General features: G+C 38.7%; 1 protein-coding gene and 1 long non-coding RNA gene across 2 annotated transcripts; both read right to left on the reverse strand.

The window, feature by feature from the left end:
* Positions 1-218: 218 nt before the first annotated feature.
* On the reverse strand, positions 219-3469 carry LOC116417190. Its single transcript, XR_004227488.1, has 4 exons — positions 3164-3469; positions 2575-2940; positions 2262-2386; positions 219-535 (listed from the first exon to the last, which is right to left on the reverse strand). It is a non-coding gene; the product is annotated as an uncharacterized LOC116417190 (long non-coding RNA).
* A 1214-nt stretch (positions 3470-4683) lies between these two features.
* LOC100678913 (uncharacterized protein DDB_G0290301-like) lies at positions 4684-13918 on the reverse strand. The gene is made up of 12 exons (XM_031928979.1): positions 13709-13918; positions 13039-13419; positions 12739-12876; positions 10660-10741; positions 7449-8049; positions 7287-7365; positions 7176-7217; positions 7044-7085; positions 6887-6928; positions 6665-6803; positions 6427-6601; positions 4684-6348 (listed from the first exon to the last, which is right to left on the reverse strand). The coding sequence occupies exons 5-12, from the start codon at positions 8047-8049 to the stop codon at positions 5798-5800; spliced, it is 1671 nt and encodes a 556-aa protein (XP_031784839.1). The 5' UTR covers positions 10660-10741; positions 12739-12876; positions 13039-13419; positions 13709-13918; the 3' UTR covers positions 4684-5797.
* Positions 13919-19589: the final 5671 nt, after the last annotated feature.

Here is a 19589-nt window from a genome sequence, read left to right on the forward strand (position 1 = left end):
ATTTTCAGAGCACGCTGTTATCTGGGTTCGTGCGGGAAAATCCGGAAATGCGTGCTCGCATTTACTGGAGGCCGAGCCTCGCAAATAAATGATCGAGACAGATGAGGATTGTAGGTAATTAATATGTATGATTTATTAAAACATTAATATAAATAAATAAATACAATTGAAACAATAAAACTATAGCGCAGTACAAATATAAAAATATAACAATGATATCGAATAAAATATACATAACAATTTTTGAGCTTTGATCAATCTAATATAATGATAACAAGAATAATAATAATATTAATTAATAAACGAACAATATTAAATAATAATAAAGCAGTTGAAAATTGGACGACTCCTGGAGGCGAGGAGAACAATCGGCACACTTCCTTGTTATTATTGTTGACTTTGCTGCTGCCGCTGCAAATAAATATAAAACAGATTTAAATTTGTAATTGAATAAATTATAAACGCTAGATAATATACTTATCTATAAAGATAATCCTAATTTTGACGCATATTCCTGGCTGCGCTTCTGATGGTGCTTAAATTTAAAAATAAAAATAATGATTAATATTTTTGGGTGAGAGGGGCCCCGACCACCGCCCCTCTCCGTGAAGCTCGACCACAGCATCAGCTCCTCCGACGCTCCCTGATCTTTTTTGATTTAAAAATATACAAAAATAATAAAGCACTAAATAAATAAATAAATAAATAGAGATATAGAAATATTAACAATATCTATACATCTTTGAAAAGTAAAAGATCAGAGAGCGTTCAATAATATTTGTAAATAGATTATTAAAATCATTTAGAACAAAAAGTCCCTGAAGCATTTTTGTTCCCAAGTCACTGGATTTTGAAAAAAATTACTCTATACCAATCACATGTTTATACCATCATCTTTCTCTATCTCAAGATCTATTGACTTTAGAAGAAAAATACTTGAAGGACTTTTTATTCTAAATCATTGAAATAATCTATTCGAAAATTTAAAATGATTCTAGACCTCAAATTAAAAAAGTTCAAAATGGCTGCCAATTGCCGATGAATGAAGTTTTTCAAAAAATGACATTTTCAATAATTCTAAGAGTACTTATAGGTTGATATTGTTATTCTAAACAAAAAAGACCTCTTTCAATTTTGCTCTACATTGAATAGATTTAGAGATAAGTTCACTTTTTGTATCTCAGTTATAGTCATTAGCGTAGAGTCACTTTTATCTAAATACGAGTATGGATCTCTAGGCAAAGACTAAAAAATAACAGAGTTAATCGAATATATATGATTTATCTTGTTGTACATGATTTATCTAATATATGTTCAGAATTGAAACACAATGGTTTATTATCAAAATCAAGAAACCCGGGTGCTGCCTTTCTGGTAAACATGTATTCAAGATGCATTGAAATAAAATGTGGCACGGTAATAAGTTGTGTAATTACATTTGAAAACTGTGTACAAAATTTGATATCTCTATTTAAAAAATTAATGACTTTTTACTGACATCATGTCTGCCCAGAGATCATTATTGTCAATAAAAAGTCAATGATTACTAAAATAGAGATGTGTAAATTTGCATACATGTTTTAAAAGCAATTTTACAACTAATTACCATGATACATTTTATTTTAATGCAATCTACATATATGCTTACCTGAAAAGCCACACCCGGCTTTTTTCTTTTTGACAATAAATTGAAACATGATATATCATATGAAGTCTTATATCAACTTTTGAACTGTACAATGTAATGTAATAAAATGTTATAAAGAAAGTCTCAGATGTTAAGATATCTTGTATAACACTATATCTTACAATTCCTTGTCGAAAAGACAAAAGCCGGGTGTGGCTATTCAGGTAAGAATATACATAGAATTCATTGAAATAAAATGTGGCACGGTAATAAGTTATGTAATTACATTTAAAAACTGTCTACAAAATTTGACATCTCTATTTAAAAACCAATTACTTTGTATTGGCAATATGTCTCTCCAGAGATCATTATTGTCCAAAAACCATCTATTATTATTAAAATAAATATTTATAATTTTCTACTGATACTTTAACAGTACTTTGAAAAGTAATTACTGTGACACATTTTATTTAAATGCATTCAGAGCAGATGTTTATCTGACAAGCTACACCCGGGTTCGACCTATCAGACTTAGACTTTGAAAATGTTTTATCATTAAAAATCTCTTACTAGCTGGGACTTTGATAAAGAGAAGTTACTTGATTTTAGTAAATAAATAAACATCCTAGCTTACTTTTTGCTATTCCAACTATATTGGTGAGTACGGTGAGCTGAACCTGTCGAAGTACCTCAGAAGCAAGCTGCAATTCTTATCTTCCGCTGAGTGGCTGTTGTTGTCTGTGGTTTTTTTTCAGCTAACTATAAACACAATTTTATATTAGAAAAAGTATTTGGAAGACGGTTGAGAAGAATAAATAGGAAATGTTTATAGGAAATCATTGAGTGAATTAGGAAATGTTGCAGGGACAGGTTTAAAATAAATAAAGAATTATACAATTAAATATTAAATTAATAATTAAACAGAAATTAGGATTTATCCTGCTTACCTTTATATAATATTCTAGGAACCGCAGGTGCTGTGGTGTGGTAGATGGTCCAGACGATGGTGTGGTTGACAATATTAGGCTCGAAAATAGAAAGTATAAGAAAGAATGAGTAAAGTCTATATGAACTATTGTTGTAATGAGAAATAATGAAAGAAAAGTAATCAAGTTGCAGGATGGAGTGTATGAAACAGAAAATATATGTATGTGTAAGCTGCCTGACAAACTCAATGTCCAGGTGCAGTCGAAGAAGACGAGGCTTCCAGGACCTGTTGAGCAGCCCCTCTCTAGCTGGAGATGGCCGCAAGCGAGGGTCGACGATCAACAGCTTCCTCAGGAAATGCGGCAAGATTCTTCGACTATCCGGGTCTGATAAAAAAAAGCAAATTAATGTACCAAAATTTTGTTGCTGAACTAATAATTATTGAAAGAATGGTACATGTAGCCATAATGACTGTAAAATATTTGCACAAAAGTTGCATTAATAAGGCATTGACAAAGAAATCGTCTCCGCGAACGATTTTTCTAACCTCACTTTTACCGCACGACAATTACTTGATTAATAAATAACAAAATTATAGCTCTAACTTACCTAATTGAGTTGATTAAGCAATAACACAAGTGATTATCCAAGTTTGCAGAAACAATTGTTGATATTCAACGATTATTCAGCGAACGAAGTTTTTTGCTGTTAACGAGGGAAATCATCAAAGCAAAAAGTAATATACTTTGTTGCGTTTCCCGCTTAATTAACTATAGTACAATGACAGAGACAACGGAAAATCACATATATAGTGCACGTATCGCGCGGCGCGAATTCAAACGTACTATTCAAACTTTTGAAAACGATTACAATTAAATTATTTAATTATTAGGTAGTTGTATTGACACATGCAAAGAAAACAATAGCATTGTGCATAATAAATAATAACGTTGATATAAATAAATAAATAAAAATCGAAATGTATGCAGTGCATTAATGCGATATATAATAATGAATATACGTATTCACTTACGTGGTAAACAATTAATGCATAAGCAAATAAATTTGCATTAAGTTTTAGATAAACAAATAATAATGTGAATCGTTTACTTTCATAATAACTATTATGCGTATATAATGCAATGGGTAGATCGCATATATATATATATATATATATATATATATATATATATATATATATATATAATTTATCGAGTTGCATTATTGTTAGGAGTGTATATATATGTACAAAAATACATATAAACACAGATATTTGTAGTTGCATTGCAAACAATGTTTTTTTATACTATTTTAATGGCCCAAATTAACCTGTAAAATCATTGAAAATGGAACATTTAAAAATTTGGCACATGTGCCGAGGATGTGTTACATTAATCAAATTTTAATTGTGAAAATAGTAATTTTTAAACTGATGTACGTTTGAGCAATCATCTATCATAGGGTACAACTCGTAATTAAATCATTTTGATAGTACACAGCGCCCTGAAGCTGTTTTTTCCATAGACAATTATCGGTCTCGGGACTTAGCCGAATTTTAAAAGATGCGCACGCGTGTCGTCCAAATGCCCCGTATATGATGCACCTGTGCCGCACGCATGCAGCACGCATGCCAGCACCTAGCTTCTTCAAGTGTCTGCACGCGTGCTCCTGGAATGCCATCGAAAAGCGGGCACGAGTGCCGAAATCATGCAGCACGCGCGTGCCGCCAACGTGCTGTCTCGCGTGTTGGTTCAAAATCGTGTTATTGAAAACATCGTCCCGTCACAATGCTAGCGCATCGACAGCATGCGTGGAGCACGCGTGCTCCGTTCCTACGACGTCGTTGTGACCGAAATGTGCCGTCAATTTGCTCAGAATGTGCGTGTGGGCAAAAAGGCAGCACGCATGCCGTCTTACGTGCCAGCATTATGCTCGACTTCGTGCTTGCATTTTGCGGACATTTTTCAAAATCCGTGCTTTCGCTTGTAGGTGCACGGAACCTATATAAATGATTGTTTTTAATAATAAAAATCACAATATATAATGAAAATTATGTATATTTTATTAAATCTAATAAAAAGTAACATACAATTGCAATTACATATGCATAATATAAAACTTAACGCAATGAAATAAGAATACATCAATAATAATTAAAAAATACGTTAATAAAAAAGAAATCTACAATTAATTGAAATATTGTAGCAATCTGAGCTAAGCCCTCACATTCTAATACATCGTTTACAAATGATTTTTTTGCTACACCCTACTTGAGAAGCTACCACCGGACACATTCGTCTTGGTATGGGCTTCTGCATCTCTATAAAAATATATTGCACTGCTGCTGCTGGTGCTCTTTGAGGTACTGCTGTTGCTGCTTCTTTTCGAGGTATAATGTTGCTGCTGCTGTTGCTTTTCGTGGCACCGTTGCTGCAACGTAATGTGCTCCATTGCTCAAACAAATCCTGTTGATTCTGCTGCTGCTGTTGCTGTTGCTACTGCTGCTGCAAATAAACAGACACAAGCTATAATTCTATCATTACATGCATTATTAAAGAATGTTGAATATACTCATCTGATTTCAAATTCCAAATCGTTGCTGGCTATTTATTCATCCCAAAAATGATAGGTGTGCGTACCTGCTGTGCTATATGAAACCTGTAAAATATTAATTATTTTAAAAAAAGGAATGTAAAATACTGATCACTTGGAGCACCTGTAAGAATAAATATTAGACACTTATATTATATAATAGATATAGAAATATATATTTCTTACAATGGATGAGATGTCTATCAAAAGCTGAAAATCAAATTTTGTTTATTAGGTATGAGCGGGCCCCGACCTCGCCCGTCTCTGTGAGGCTCATCCACAATACTAGCCCCTCCAACGCTTTCTCACATCTTTTATAACTAATAATAAATGAAGCAAATAAAAACATATACTTGTAATAAAAATGTGAAAAAGCGTTATGATAAAAAATACACGTTAAACACTAATAGTAAGAAATAATAAAGCATACCTAAAACTAACGTGTATTTTTTATATAACTGAAACAAAAGTTGGGTTATGAAATTAAGCCCTCCAAAGCCCTTTCACATCTATTTAAACTAATTTGAAAATAAAAAAAAAACGAAGAATGGGAAACTAAAACTATTTTTAGTAATAGTGTGAATGAGCTTGGTGAGAAAGAAAAGTTATGAAATAAATATAAATAATAAATGAAAGAATACTTATCTTAATTTACGAAAATATATTCTCTTCTTCTTGATCTTCTTGAGCATCTTCTTTAACTCCTTCAGCATCTTCTTGATATTCTTCAGCATCTTCTTGATATTCTTCAGCATCTTCTTCATCTCCTTCAGCATCTTCTTCATTTTCATTTTGTTCTAAGTTCGGATCCTCGGTGTCGTTCTCCTCAAAGTCGTCGTCTTGTGTCTTGGGATCCAAGTTCAGGTTGTCACCGTTTTCTTCGTTCAAGTCATCGAACATCTGGTTATCCAGGTTGTTGTTGTTGTTCCAGTAGATGGTCTCATGAAAGTCGTTATCGCTGAACTTTTCTTCGTTCTCTCCGTCGAAGCGTGGCGCATTGTCGACGATAGCTGGCTCGTTATGACGGCGAAGTCGCTTAGGCGGTGGAGAATCCTGGTGATTCTGGTTTTGAATCGGACGACGTAGCAGGATGCCAGTGCGGCGAAAGCTCTCTTTGGCACTCTTGAGGGCTTTTGTCATAGCCTTGACGAAATCATCCTCCGTTGGCTTCGTCAGTGTATCCTTATTATACGGCATTGCATCTGTAATTAATAAAACGTTAATAATGCATTTTCTAAAATATTTTATGATTTTTAAGCATACAATAACAATAAATGTACTTAGGCAAGCTGTCGAAAAACGAGTATCCTTTAGTGCCATGAGGTCTTGGTTAGTTTTTGAGCCGGTCCATGTGAGATTGCGGAAAATATCTTCATTGACAACAAAGCAGGCTTTGAAAAATTTTGCTGCTGAATCTGATGCAGTAACTCCTTTGATATATTCCAAGTAGCTTACCTGAAATAAATATTAGAGATGAAGAAATACATTAATTGATTTAAAAAATTCAATTCTACTTACGCAGTCGTCAAACTGCTCGTCCGTGGTATTGTCGAATGCTAGTAGATCCGCGCAGGACTTGAACGGCAAGAAAACAGGTTTTGTTGTCGCCTTGGAAGATTGATGCTTTCTGATGTCTGTCAACATTTTATGAATGGATCTAAAACAAAACAAACATAAAAAAAAAATTATATTAATGTGACTTATTGTTCAAAAAATTGCAACAGTATTGCCGACACATACGTTGCTAATGTCTGGACATCGACGACCTTTTTGTTGATCGACCTAAAACGAAAATGAAAAATTTAATTTATTAATACATTGTTATTACATTACATTGTTATAGTATATTACATTGTGTTATTGTTTATAATATCATAAAAATAACACTACGAAGTACCTTACATCGTTCTTCAGCTCTTCCTGACTGGATTTTACAGCTCTGTAAAATAAAATATTTTTGTCATTTATACAGAGATTTATATTACAACGTATATACGCAATAGTGCAGCATATACACAAGTATATTTACCTAATCGATGCCTCTAGACGGACTATTCTTTTGTTCATCGATCTATAAGCAATGCATGAATCGATTGTTATAAGTGTTATATAAAAAGAAAGGAAACCACGTTGAACTTACTGTGTAGTCTTTGACAATTCCTTGATAGACATTTCCACTGCTGCTGTTCCTGTATTTTGCGGCGTACGGTATCGATGATCTAAAATGAATAAAGCAGTATGAAAAAAAATGTGTATACATGTTACAGCCCGATATATATTGAACCTGTATTATTGTAGTTACCGTTATATTGTTGTTGTTGTTGTTGATGTTGTGATGTCAATGCTGTTTGCGAACGAAATGAGTGCTGTAATTCTGCCTTATCTTCTTGCGTATTTCCGTAGTTTTTCTGTCCTTCCGTTTGCGTTTTTCTCCCTGGCTTATTGAGATGTTGCGGTGGCTTTTCTCCTTGATTCTGTCTCTGACATTGCATGCTAACAGTTCCTTGCGACTTCTGCCAATGTTGCGAGTTTCCTCCTTGCAATTTCTGTCCCTTTTGCGAGTTTCCTCCTTGCGTTTTCTGTCCCTGTTGCGAGTTTCCTCCTTGCGTTTTCTGTCCCTGTTGCGAGTTTCCTCCTTGCGTCGGTCTATTGTGCATACTTCCAGTTCCTTGGTGTTTCTGATTATGTTGCACTACCTTTCCCTCTTTCTTGTTATTTCTTTGTTGCTCCTCTTGCTTCTGCTGCTGCTGCTGCTGCCGCTGCTGCTGCTGCTGCTGCTGCCATGTCAGTTTCGGCTGGTTATTAAGCTGCTCTTGGTTCATCACATTCATTCTCCCCAAGAGATTGGCATTGGCTTCATCGACAGGAGAAGCTCCCAAGTTCTTCTGTTGTTTTTTGTTCATCTGAGGGCGAGCACGTAAATTCAAAAAAGCAAGTAAAAAGTCGAAACTGAACTTCAGTATAATATATTTCTATACAAGTGAGAAAGTATTAATTTCAGCATGAGCGTGAGGTTTGCACGAGTGCGAAATCAAAACTATTGCAGAATATCGAATTAAACGCGTCCATCGAACAATATTTTCCGACGCAGTAAGCGTAAAATTGATTTTAAAAATTTGCTAAATTGGTAAAATGCACATTTACGGCCACTTCATACAACAAACTAAACAAAAAATATGAATTTACAAATAACAATCCATGAAACTAAAAAATGTATACGAGGGTAAAAAATGTTTGAACGGCTTGTGCGAAAAAAAAATCAAAATTATAAGTTAATTGAGAAAGTGCGTGGACATGATAACTGCAACGATAAAATGTTGAGAGTTGCATTCTTTGGTTGTGTTTCCGTTAGTCCAATACGGCATTCGAAAGCATTTACCTGCGACTTGCTGGAGCCTCACAAAAACAAATTCAGTAGCGGGTGCTGAACAAAGAAAAACATTGACTAATGATGAAGCGCACGGAAGATTATAAAAATTGTCGACTTTTTTAAAAAGCTGTAGAAGAAGGTAGCACTTATTGTTGCATTCGAAAACATTCTGAATTACACCAATGGATTTGTTTCGCAAAATAACAGTACTATCCTGTTTTAAAGTGGACAAGTGTATCGAGCCTGTTACAATCTTTTTATATTGGTTGTAACACTTATTAGAATGTTCGATTGGGGGAGTTGGTCCTCTCGCATGACAGCCAATAAATTTTAGCGTTGAGGGATCAACATATTTCTTCGATGCTGTACGAACGCATTCAGCTGTCCTCTTTGCAATCTGTTGCAAATGTTGATTTGGCTTACGGCATAACTTTCGACAATAAGTCATGTTATTCTCGTAGGGAAACGCAGAGAAATTATCTAATGGACCGAAAGATCTAACATCATCAGGAAGGTGCAATAAAGCATGAGTATTGTACGACAGAAATTCCACGCCATACACATCAGAAGCCATTTCAACAAATAGTTTTATGCACTTATCTGCGTAATCGATAGATTCCATTGTGGAAGAAGGATTCGCCAAAATTCTTATAGCAGTGTGAAGGAGAAGAAAGTGATTGTAAACTGCAGGATTTACCAAGCCAATGAATACAACCGGACCACTGTATAGAAGTATCTGCCTGTGCTCGGTGGCTTTAAATTTGCTATGCTTGTCAATACTGACAGGCTTGCGAGCAAAATCCTGTGGACAGTAACTTTTAACTTGTTCGAGACGATCTATCAACACTTCGACAAACGGTTTGCTCAACTTGGCTGATTGTACGAATCTACCATCGATTATTCCTTGCAGAATTTTTTCCATAAGGCCGAGACATACCAGGTGCATGTAGTCGAATACTACATTGGACACCAAGTCAAATGGGAGAGAAGCAATAGCTGATGGTCCATTATGATGATCAAGGTCCATCATTGACGAATATTCATCATGCGTACGTGGAGCATGATTGGTTCCTTTGTACGCTATCACCCCTGAACGAATAGATTCACCTACGACATGACATTTGGAACAAGGAGCTTTACTATTGTGTCCTCGATGACCATGAATAAACGATCGAGCCGGTGCATCGGCTATGAAACACCTCAAATGCAAAAATTTTTGTTGTCCACAAAATTCAATACCATTTTGCAAAAGGGAGAGTAACTCATCAGTGAATGGTTTGAGAAATTCGGTAGCACTCGTAGGCTTTTTTGTTCCCTGAAATATACCCACGATTTCTGGGGAGCTATCGAGGATATTAGCTATACGAACTTGTATAGGCCACATTAGAATTTTACTCGCTTTATCCAGTGAAGCCTCATCTGTACTGAAATCGAGTTCAATTAAATCGGGAATCATATGCGCAGGAGTTACACTAAGAATATGAAGAATACCTGTTTCTACACCTAAATGGAGATATTCGCCTCCAGCTACCTTTTCAATAGGCAAAGAATAAGCTGGGGTCTTTAAAATAGTTCGAGGATCAATGTGCAAAGTGGAGAAACATTTGTGACTTTTAATAGCTAGTAACACAGCTCTTATTTGCGTATGGGACATATTTTGCTCAGTGAACACCGAAGCAAGCCTATCTTCGAAATCTTCAACGGTTTCGTCACATTTCTCAAAAGTGGAGGAAGATGAGATCGAATTACCATCGTCCATTATTGCACGGTCATTGTCTGAATCACAATCTACATCCATCGGATCATCACTCTCCATTGAGCACGAGTTTTCGTTAAAATTGATCCGTTCATTCGATAAATCCTGCGCATCTTCCGAAGAATCAAACTGAAAAGTATCGACCGCGGCTTCTACTTGAGGAACATTTTCAACCACTAAGCTTTGTATATAATCGAACCGAGCTTTACTAAATAATTTTTTCATACGTACTTGATAATCACGAGAGCAAGATTCTAACGGTTTTCTAGTACGCATTGATCGTATTGCATACATTTTGGAAAATGAATAATAATTGCGAGTTAATATTAAGAAATAACTTTGGGAAAAACTATATTATTGTAAGTATATAATAATATAATATAAAACCTTGCAGTCGATGCCTTGAAGTTAAACAGCAATATTCGAACACGCCGTAGATTACACTCTCCTGGCACAGCTACTGCGAAACCTGGTATAACAAATGAAACGTTTAATAATTAATAAAAATATTGACTGCTTCAAAATCCAAAAAGGTGTAGGTCAACAGGTTAACTTTGCCTGTTGCTCAGCATATAAGGCAAAATTGACATTTTCAAGTGCGCAAATATATATATATATATATATATATATATATATACACTACACTAAGTAACAGGCAATGTTACTATGAGTTTCTGTACTTAAAAACACAGTAACAAACAATAATATAAATCCCTGCAGCTGAAAGATACTATTTCACAATTATTTTAAAAAATATACTGAGCAAGAAGCAAAGTTATTATGAGTTTCTGCACTGAAAAATGCAGTAAAATATAATAGCAGGAGTCGCTGTGGCTTAGAGATACTCTTCATCAATCATTGCTATAGTAAATGGCAAATGCTGAAAATTCGTATCCAAGTCTACAAGTAATCTTTGTAACAGAGACAATTAAACAAAAAACTTTCTACATAGCTACCTATGTTATGTTATTTAAAACCTGTGTACAAAATTTCAAAGCTCTAGCAGAAAAAGAATTGAAATAGCAGGCTTGAAACCACTTATGCCTCTATGTACATCTTATATGTATACATATGCATAAAATTGAGACATTTTTTATGTATTGAAGGACAGGCAAAGTTATTACTAGTTTCTATCCTTACAGATACGGTTAAAACAATATTATAAGTCACTGTGGCCAAGAGAATTTCTTTATTAATCTTTTTAAGAAATTAAATGTCTAAATCGAAAAGCCGGGTACAAGTCTATAGCTAAACTATATAACAGAGACAATAAAACAAAATACTTTATACGTAGCTAACATTGTTATATAATTTAAAACCTCTGGACAAAATTTCAAAGCTCTAGCAGTAAAAGAATTAAAACAGCAAGCCTGTCAACATGTAGTTGTAATGATAACCTATATTAACCGTGGAAACATGAAAAAAGATTAAGACCTTGCCATTTAAATATTGACCGTAATGATCAGAAATTTTGTACACATGTTTTAAATGACATAAGAAAGCTAGATACATTGAAATTTTTTGTTATATTGTCTCTGTTACAAACATTATCTGTACACTTGGACACGGCTCTTCAGTTTACGTACATCATTTCTTGAAAGGAGTGATCAAGAGGAACGCTAAACCACAGTGATTTCTATTCTGATCAAGAAGCAAAGTTTTTGAAAGTTTCTGCACTTAAAATTTCAGTAAAAAACAATAGAATCGGTCCCTGATTAGAGGTACTCGTTATCACTTCTTTTAAGAAATGATATACACAAACTGAAGAGCCGTGTCCAAGTCTACAAGTAATCTTTGTAACAGAGTCAATAAAACAAAAAACTTTCTACATAGCTACCTATGTTATAATATTTAAAACCTGTGTACAAAATTACAAAGCCCTAGTAGAAAAATAATTGAAACAGTAGCCTTGCCAACACTTAGCTGTCATGCTAATCTATTGACCATGGAAACATAAAAGAAAAAGTTCAAGACCTTGCCATTTAAATGTTTTTGACCATACAGGTCTGAAATTTTGTACACATGTTTTAAATAACATAACAAAGCTAGCTATATTGAACGGTTTTGATAAATTGACTCTGTTATAAAGTTTACCTATAGACTTGGACACGGATTTTCAGATTTTGACTGAAATTTCTTTAAAATCATCGTTGAAGTGGATCTTTCAGCCACAGTGACTTATATTATTCTTTCTTACTGCATTTGTAACTACAGACACTTATAATAAATTTGTCTGTAACAGTAATTATTAATAATAATTGCCGCTGAGATACTGAGATTTCTTAAAAATAATCGATCTGATCTCTTATAGCAACAGTGATAAGAAATCTCAGTCAGAAATTGAAAATCCGTGTCCAAGTCTACAGGTAAACTTTCTAATAGAGCTAGATAAACAAATAAATTGTAATATGGCTAGCTTTGCCAAGTTACTTAAAATCTAATGAATAACAAAAAAGTTACCCTTACAGCTTTCAAAGCCAATTCTTTAAGAGTTGGTGTTGATATGTAGCCAGTCGATGACCTGTGTACTCCTAGCTGACCATCAAGTTGGCAATTTGATGGACTTGATGAGCAGATGGATATCCGTACTCTAAAGTCTTCGACCTATATAAATCCAATTTTATTAGAATATAGAATAGTTTGAACATCCTAATGAAAAATATACATATTAATGTAACCTAAGGGAAGTAAAAATGCATTAAATACATAATGAATCAACAGTAATATATAAATATTACAAGAGATAATTTTATTTATTTTCTGTACCTTTTTTGATGTTCTAACTGCTTCCTTTAATGAAGTTCCCGTGCACTTGCTTTTCAATGAGAGAGATGTTGTGCTGCGTTCAGCAATTCCCAACAAGATTTTACCTCGATAAAAAGAAAATACTTTAGAAAAGCGAATATTACTTATTGCAAAATGAATAAAATAAGACAAGAATATTATTTTCAAAGAAAGAATAAAAGAAAGAAAGCGAATGAATGAAAGAATGAAAGAATGAAAGAAAGAAAGAAAGAAAGAAAGAAAGCAAGAGTATCTGCAGTGCTTCCTGGACCCTAGTGCCTTCTCAGCCTCTGATGATATGATGCCAAGGATGGTACAGCAGGTGCCCCAGGAGGTAGCTTTGGATCTCTCGAATATCTGAAACTGTACGTAAAGACACCGTAAAGAATTTCGGCAACATAACCTCGAATTCTCCTTGCTTTTTTATGAGTTTTGCATATGTGTTTATCAAAGCTTTTAACTTTAGTTAATTAGTATCTTAAATTAATAATTTATTAGTTAGTAGGTTAATATCACTAATTTTATACGTATTTATGCATTAAACACGGAAACAAAAAGATAAACGGACATGACCTTTCCTAACCGATAACCACCTATATCTGCGTCATATTTATCATAAAAAAAGCATTATTAAAGTTATATATTCACTTACCAAAGGCGCTTTATTGATGTAGTTGTTGAAACACTCAATAATTATTGTTAATCAACTATTATTGAGGCAACAAATATTTTTGCTGTTAACGTGCAAGCCGTTGAAGCAAAAAGGATCGGAAATCGTCGGGTACCCGGCAACGTTGCCGTACGTAAAGGATATATAAACGTTGGAATCACATGATCAGCGCCAAATTCAAATCAAACTGATACGGAAACTTGGCTTAATCGATTGTTTGATAAATTAATAATTCATATATAGCTATTGTTATTGCTCTTAAAATGTTGTAATTATGCGACTATTAATAATTAAAAATATATTACTTTTGCCCAACTTGCTCTTGTTCAACAATTTTCATAATTTTTTTAATAATTGCAAATAAACAATAAATTTATAAATAAACTCGATTAATTATTTATAAATAATAATATAATAAATTATTTGTGTGCATATTATGTTGTATGCGTTTCATCGTATGATTGTAAAATTGCATAACCCATTTATATGAATATATATTTTGTTCAAATAGTGTTACAACAATAATTCATGGACAATTATTCATCTTGAGTATCTATTTTATGTCTAAAGGCATTGCATTGGACGGAATCATTGTTGAAAATGTTTAAAACACAAAATTGCATAAATCCCCCGTGGGCTATCGAAATGCTTGCAAAATGCCGCCACGAAATTTCGAATTTTACCTCACGGCGTGCCCACAATGTGCCAGCATTATGCCGAATACATATGTCGGCCAAAAATTTTTCCACAATTGTCGTCACACCGACGGCACAGAGACAGCACGCGTGCTCGTCACGCGTGACCCTAAAATGCTCGGCACGGGATGTTATCTGGGATATGTGATTGGGGCGGGAAGTCATAATGTTGACATTTTGGCGGCACAGCGTGCCAGCACGCGTGCTCACATTGCGACGGCACGAAACTTTGTCAGAATGACGTCCATGAGTGCCGACTGTATGACACCGGCACGAACGAAGGCAAAATGTCGGCATTTTGCGGTCACGCCGTGTTGGCACTCATGGCAGCATTATGAAGACATTTTGAGGAGCTACCTGACGGCATTGTGCCGTCGACCCGTGTTCAAAATTTATTAACATTTGGCGCTCTCAGAGTGCTAGCAGAATGCCTGCTGGGAGTGCTTCTTGCCATGACAGCATTCTGTCGGAACGAAATTCCCGCAGAATGCTGCCTTTGTTGGCTGCGAAACTTAGAAAATTTTCAGCCGCACAATTCACGAAATAAGGCTTTTCAATGTATTATATTTTAAGGCTGTTGATTTTGTTAATTTGGGCTATTATTTATCCACCGGACTTTGTTCCTTGCCAATTTTTATTAATTATATTATTATGGCTATTCTTTCATGACTACCGAATTTATATCAGCCTGCCAGTTTCGCGCCTTACACGAAATAAGCGGCGAATATCAATGTTGTTAAACGCGTTAATAATAATTTTGGTGATTGTTTATTACAATAACTTGCAACTTTATTAACATCAACAGCTGCTCGCAGTACATAAGGATACAATTAGCTACGACTTGTAACAAGTGTTTGTGGTCGAGTGGTAAAGTGCCAGCCTGCTAACTGAAAGGTTCAGGGTTCGATCCCCGTTAGGGTTTTAATTTTTTTGTTTTTTCGCTTAATTTAAGTGCCGGCACGATGCTTGCACCGCGTGCCGTCATTGTGCTCAGCAGGCTTCGGCCGACATCATGTTATCGGGGCGGGGTTACCTTGCTCTTGGCCAGCGTACACTTATCCTGGTTAATGCGGATGTGTGCCTCTCGGAGAGTCGCGAAAAGTATCTTGAGGTGCTCCAGGTGCTGTTCTCTCCCGTAGGAGGTTACGATTATATCGTCTAAATACGCCCGAGCAAAAGGCAGGTCTCGCAGCAGGCGATCCATTTGCCCTTTGAAGTGAATACGCAGCGTTACGAAGGCCCATGGATGATCTAGTGAACTCAAATAAGCCGAATGGCGTAATAATGGCCGTCTTGTGTGCATCTTCCGGCGCGATTGGCGCTTGATAAAAAGCCTTCTTCTTGTCTATGACTGAGAAGGTGTCGCCTCGAAGTTCAAGTAACAGGGCCTCGATGACTGGGAGAGGATATCTGTCCGGCACAGTGCGGCTGTTGAGTTGCCTGTAGTCGCCAGTGATACGATACGAGCCGTCGGCCTTTTTGACCAGCTGTAACGGACTCGCCCAGGAGCTATCTGATATGCGCACGATGCCCATCTCTATCAGAACCTTGAATTCGGCTCGCGCTGCTTCGAGACGCTCGCCGTGAAGTTGGCGAGCTCGCGCTGCCGCTGGTGGTCCGGTCGTGACGATATGGTGAAGGGCAGAGAGATCGGGTAGAGCGATGGTCGTACTCCCTGACGTGGCTAGGTCTTGGTATTCTTTTAGCAGGTCAGCAAAAACTCCCTCCGCAACGTCAGCGGAAATGTTGACTACGACTAAGTAGACGTGCGTTGGGAGGACGGCGCCGGCTGCGTGATGGATGTGGTCTGCGTCGATGAGCTTCTGAAGGTCAACCGCTAAGCCGAAATGCGCTAAAAAGTCCGCTCCGATGATAGGGTTGCTGACATCTGCGACGATGAATTTCCACGCCAGGGGCTTTGAAAGCGCCAGATCTAAGGACATCGCATGCGTGCCGTAGGTGTTGATGGTCGACGCGTTGGCTGCGCTGAGCGTGAGCGGGCCGCGAACTCTCTGCTCCTTGAAGTACGAGCGGGGTACGAGGGAGACTGCCGAGCCGGTGTCGATGAGGAAACGGAGTCTTGATTCCCGGTCGTACACATGCAAGCGCTGCTCTGACGGTGCGCTAACCCCTTCTGCTTGCGGATGCGGAGGCGTATCTAGTTTCCCGCAGTTGGATATGTGCAGGGTTGCTTGCACTGCGTCGCCTCGCGGTTGAACGTGCGGTGGTACCAGCACCAACCGTTGTTCGCCGCGGGAGTGCCTGGAGCTGCCGTATCCGCCTGGCGAGGGCATGAGCGCGAGCGGGCGCGGCTTCTGTTGTTATTGTTACTGTTGTTGCTCTTGGCGTTGGCTCCCGTAAGCGACTCAAGGAGCGACGTTTGCCTCTGAATGGTGACGAGGAGCTGCGCCATGGTGAGACGCAGTGACGTCAGCTCGTGCTCCTGGAGAGGTGAGGCGGTACCAGATGATACGCCGCTCGATGGCGCTGAGGACTGCTTCGGATTGACGGCGTTGACGCTCATCTCCGGAGCCATAAGCTGGTTGGCGAGATTGGCGAGCTCGTCCAGCGAGGTCGCATGGAACACGCGGCACATACGGCTGGCGTATGGTGGCAGCAGGTCGAGCCACTTGACCTTGAGGGCCCCGTCGGAGATGTTGTTGTTGGCGAGGGTCCTCATGTAGCGCAGGAGCTGCGAGGGCGTGCGGCCCTCCAGGCGGACCTCGTTGAGCACCTGGTGAAGCTGGGTGTCCGCGGAGACCGTGAGGCGCTGCAGGACAGCCTCACGCAACGCCTGATAGCGGTTGGCAAGACGCTGCTGTAGGATGATGTCGGAGACCTCCTGCGTGACATCTTGGGGCAGCTGCGAGACGACCAGATTGTAGCGGTGGCGGTCTGATCGTACCCTGTTGGCGTCGAATGTGGCCTCTACCTGTGCAAACCACAACCTTGGATGAAAATTTGAGTATGTTGGAAGCAACGCACGGCAGCCTTGACCGGTGGCTGTGGTGGTGGAAAGATGCCATCAGCGGGCATAGGCGGCGCCGGTGGTACACCGCTGTGTCCGTTCATGCCGTTGCCTTCTCGATCGGCTAAGTTTTGATTGTCGGAGTTAAAATTCCGGAGCGGAGAATGCTGGAGCGATGCACGAATCATATCGCGCACCGCTTCGCCGGAAAAATTGAGAGCGCGTCGAACGGCGACGCACTGAGACACGCGGGATGCGGAACGCGATGCGCTGAGCCCCAGGCGTGCTGCCGAAGATCGGCAGGTAGCGCCCTGGCGTGGCGTTCGAGCGAGTAGCGGAGCCAGCGAGAACGCACACGGTGGATCGGTGACGATGATCGGCGCGCTGGCTCACCCGACGCGGAACGCTACCAAAATGGTCGCTCTAGCGTGAGGGCAAATGGAGGGCGAGCGAATGCAAGAGACGCGCGCGTCGGCGGGCTTGCCGACTCGGATCACGGCACCGGCGGTGCGCAACAGGTACCTCAGTAGAACTCGTTTCACGGTAAGCCTCTGCGTTTACCTGAAGAGTTTCTTGCATCCGACGAACGCCAGAACGAAGATCTGGCGTTTCATATCAGGCAGCTGCGAGAATACCTGCAACGGCTAAGACCAGCAGCCGTCACGCGACATGATACAACGAGAACTTTCGTTTTTAAGGACCTGGCAACATCGGATCATGTTTTCATACGTCATAGCGACGTAAAAAACTCGCTCCTTATGCTATACGACGGACCGTTTCAAGACGTTAGCCACAGCGACAAAACATTTATTGTCAACGTGCACGGCAAAGACACGACGGTTTCCATCGATAGGCTAAAACCTGCCTATACCTTGGACGAAGGCGGCTTAAACCACCAACCGCTTTTGACGACACCAACACCGCCACTTCCATCTAACATGCCTATCGAGCAAAAACTGACACCACGAACATCCTAGAGGCAGACGAGCCAACAAGCACACAACCAGAACGAGAGGGCGCCACACCAGCCAACATCTCGACGGTCAGGGAGATAAGTGAGCTTCGTGCACCGCTACCAAGCGGGATTTTCATAATGTTATATATACAAAAAAAAAACATATCACTGTATTTTAACACAAGTTTATCCTGATTTCATCTTTGGCAAGGGGGTACTGTGGCTAAAGTCATACGCTCACAGATAGTCGCTAGCAACAACTCTGTAACTGAATAAAGACAAAGTCCATATTACAAGTCCGATCTTCAACGTTCGTTTATTTTCTCACGCGGCTTGCACTCTGTACACCTTCGCAACTCCCAAAGATATAAGAAAGACATACGGACAGTGATCGGTAATAGTGTTGTAACGGGCGGAGATAGCGCCCGTAAGAGCTAGTCGGCGCGAGTGCAGGGTAGTGCGTCGTTGGTTCAGTGGTTAGAGCACGCGCCTTGAGATCTCGGGGACGTGGAATCCTCTTCGTCAAGGATGGCAACCGGAAGTGCAGAAAACGTACCAAGCAGCTCACTTCAGACCGCGCGGAGTAGAAAATAAATTTCTATAGTCCGTAGCGCGCGAGAGCTGCTCTTATGCAGTGCGTTCTGCTACGCACACGTGAACAGCTGTGCAGACAGCAGTGTAATCTCGTCAGGGATCATGAACTGGATCTGAGAGGTGTTTATTTCATCTATTATGCGAGAGGATGGGCGAATTAAATTATCCCGATTTGAACTACCGTGGCAATCACGATATGTCCTGGGAAGGTGCAGCTGGTTATCCGTCAGTCTACCGCGGCCGCGAGGTTATACGACCCCTGGGCATACCAAACAAGCATCCCTTCGTCGAGGAAAGTCCATCTCACGTCAATGGTAAGATCTGTCAATTGTCTTTTATTGTCTTCTTTTTATTTTTTATTGCCAAGAAAGTTGTTGACTAACGCTTTATTTATTACAGATCAGGTGGTCAAACATTATATAGGGCGAGCATGTGGCCTTGCCAGTCTGATAACAGAGAATCTGCTGATACATCCGCTCCACGTGTTAAGGAGACAATGCAAAGTTAATCCTATTTCCAAGAAGTATCATGTGGGACTGATTCGATACCGGTGATGATAAGGCTGCATCACACTCAGGATTTGAATTCACTATAGAAAGGTATAGGGTCGGTTCTCCTGGTCAGAGAATTAACCATGTCTGTTTTGACCAA

The sequence above is a fragment of the Nasonia vitripennis genome, chromosome 4 (assembly GCF_009193385.2).
Source record: "Nasonia vitripennis strain AsymCx chromosome 4, Nvit_psr_1.1, whole genome shotgun sequence".
NCBI classification, from domain to species: Eukaryota; Metazoa; Arthropoda; class Insecta; order Hymenoptera; family Pteromalidae; genus Nasonia; species Nasonia vitripennis.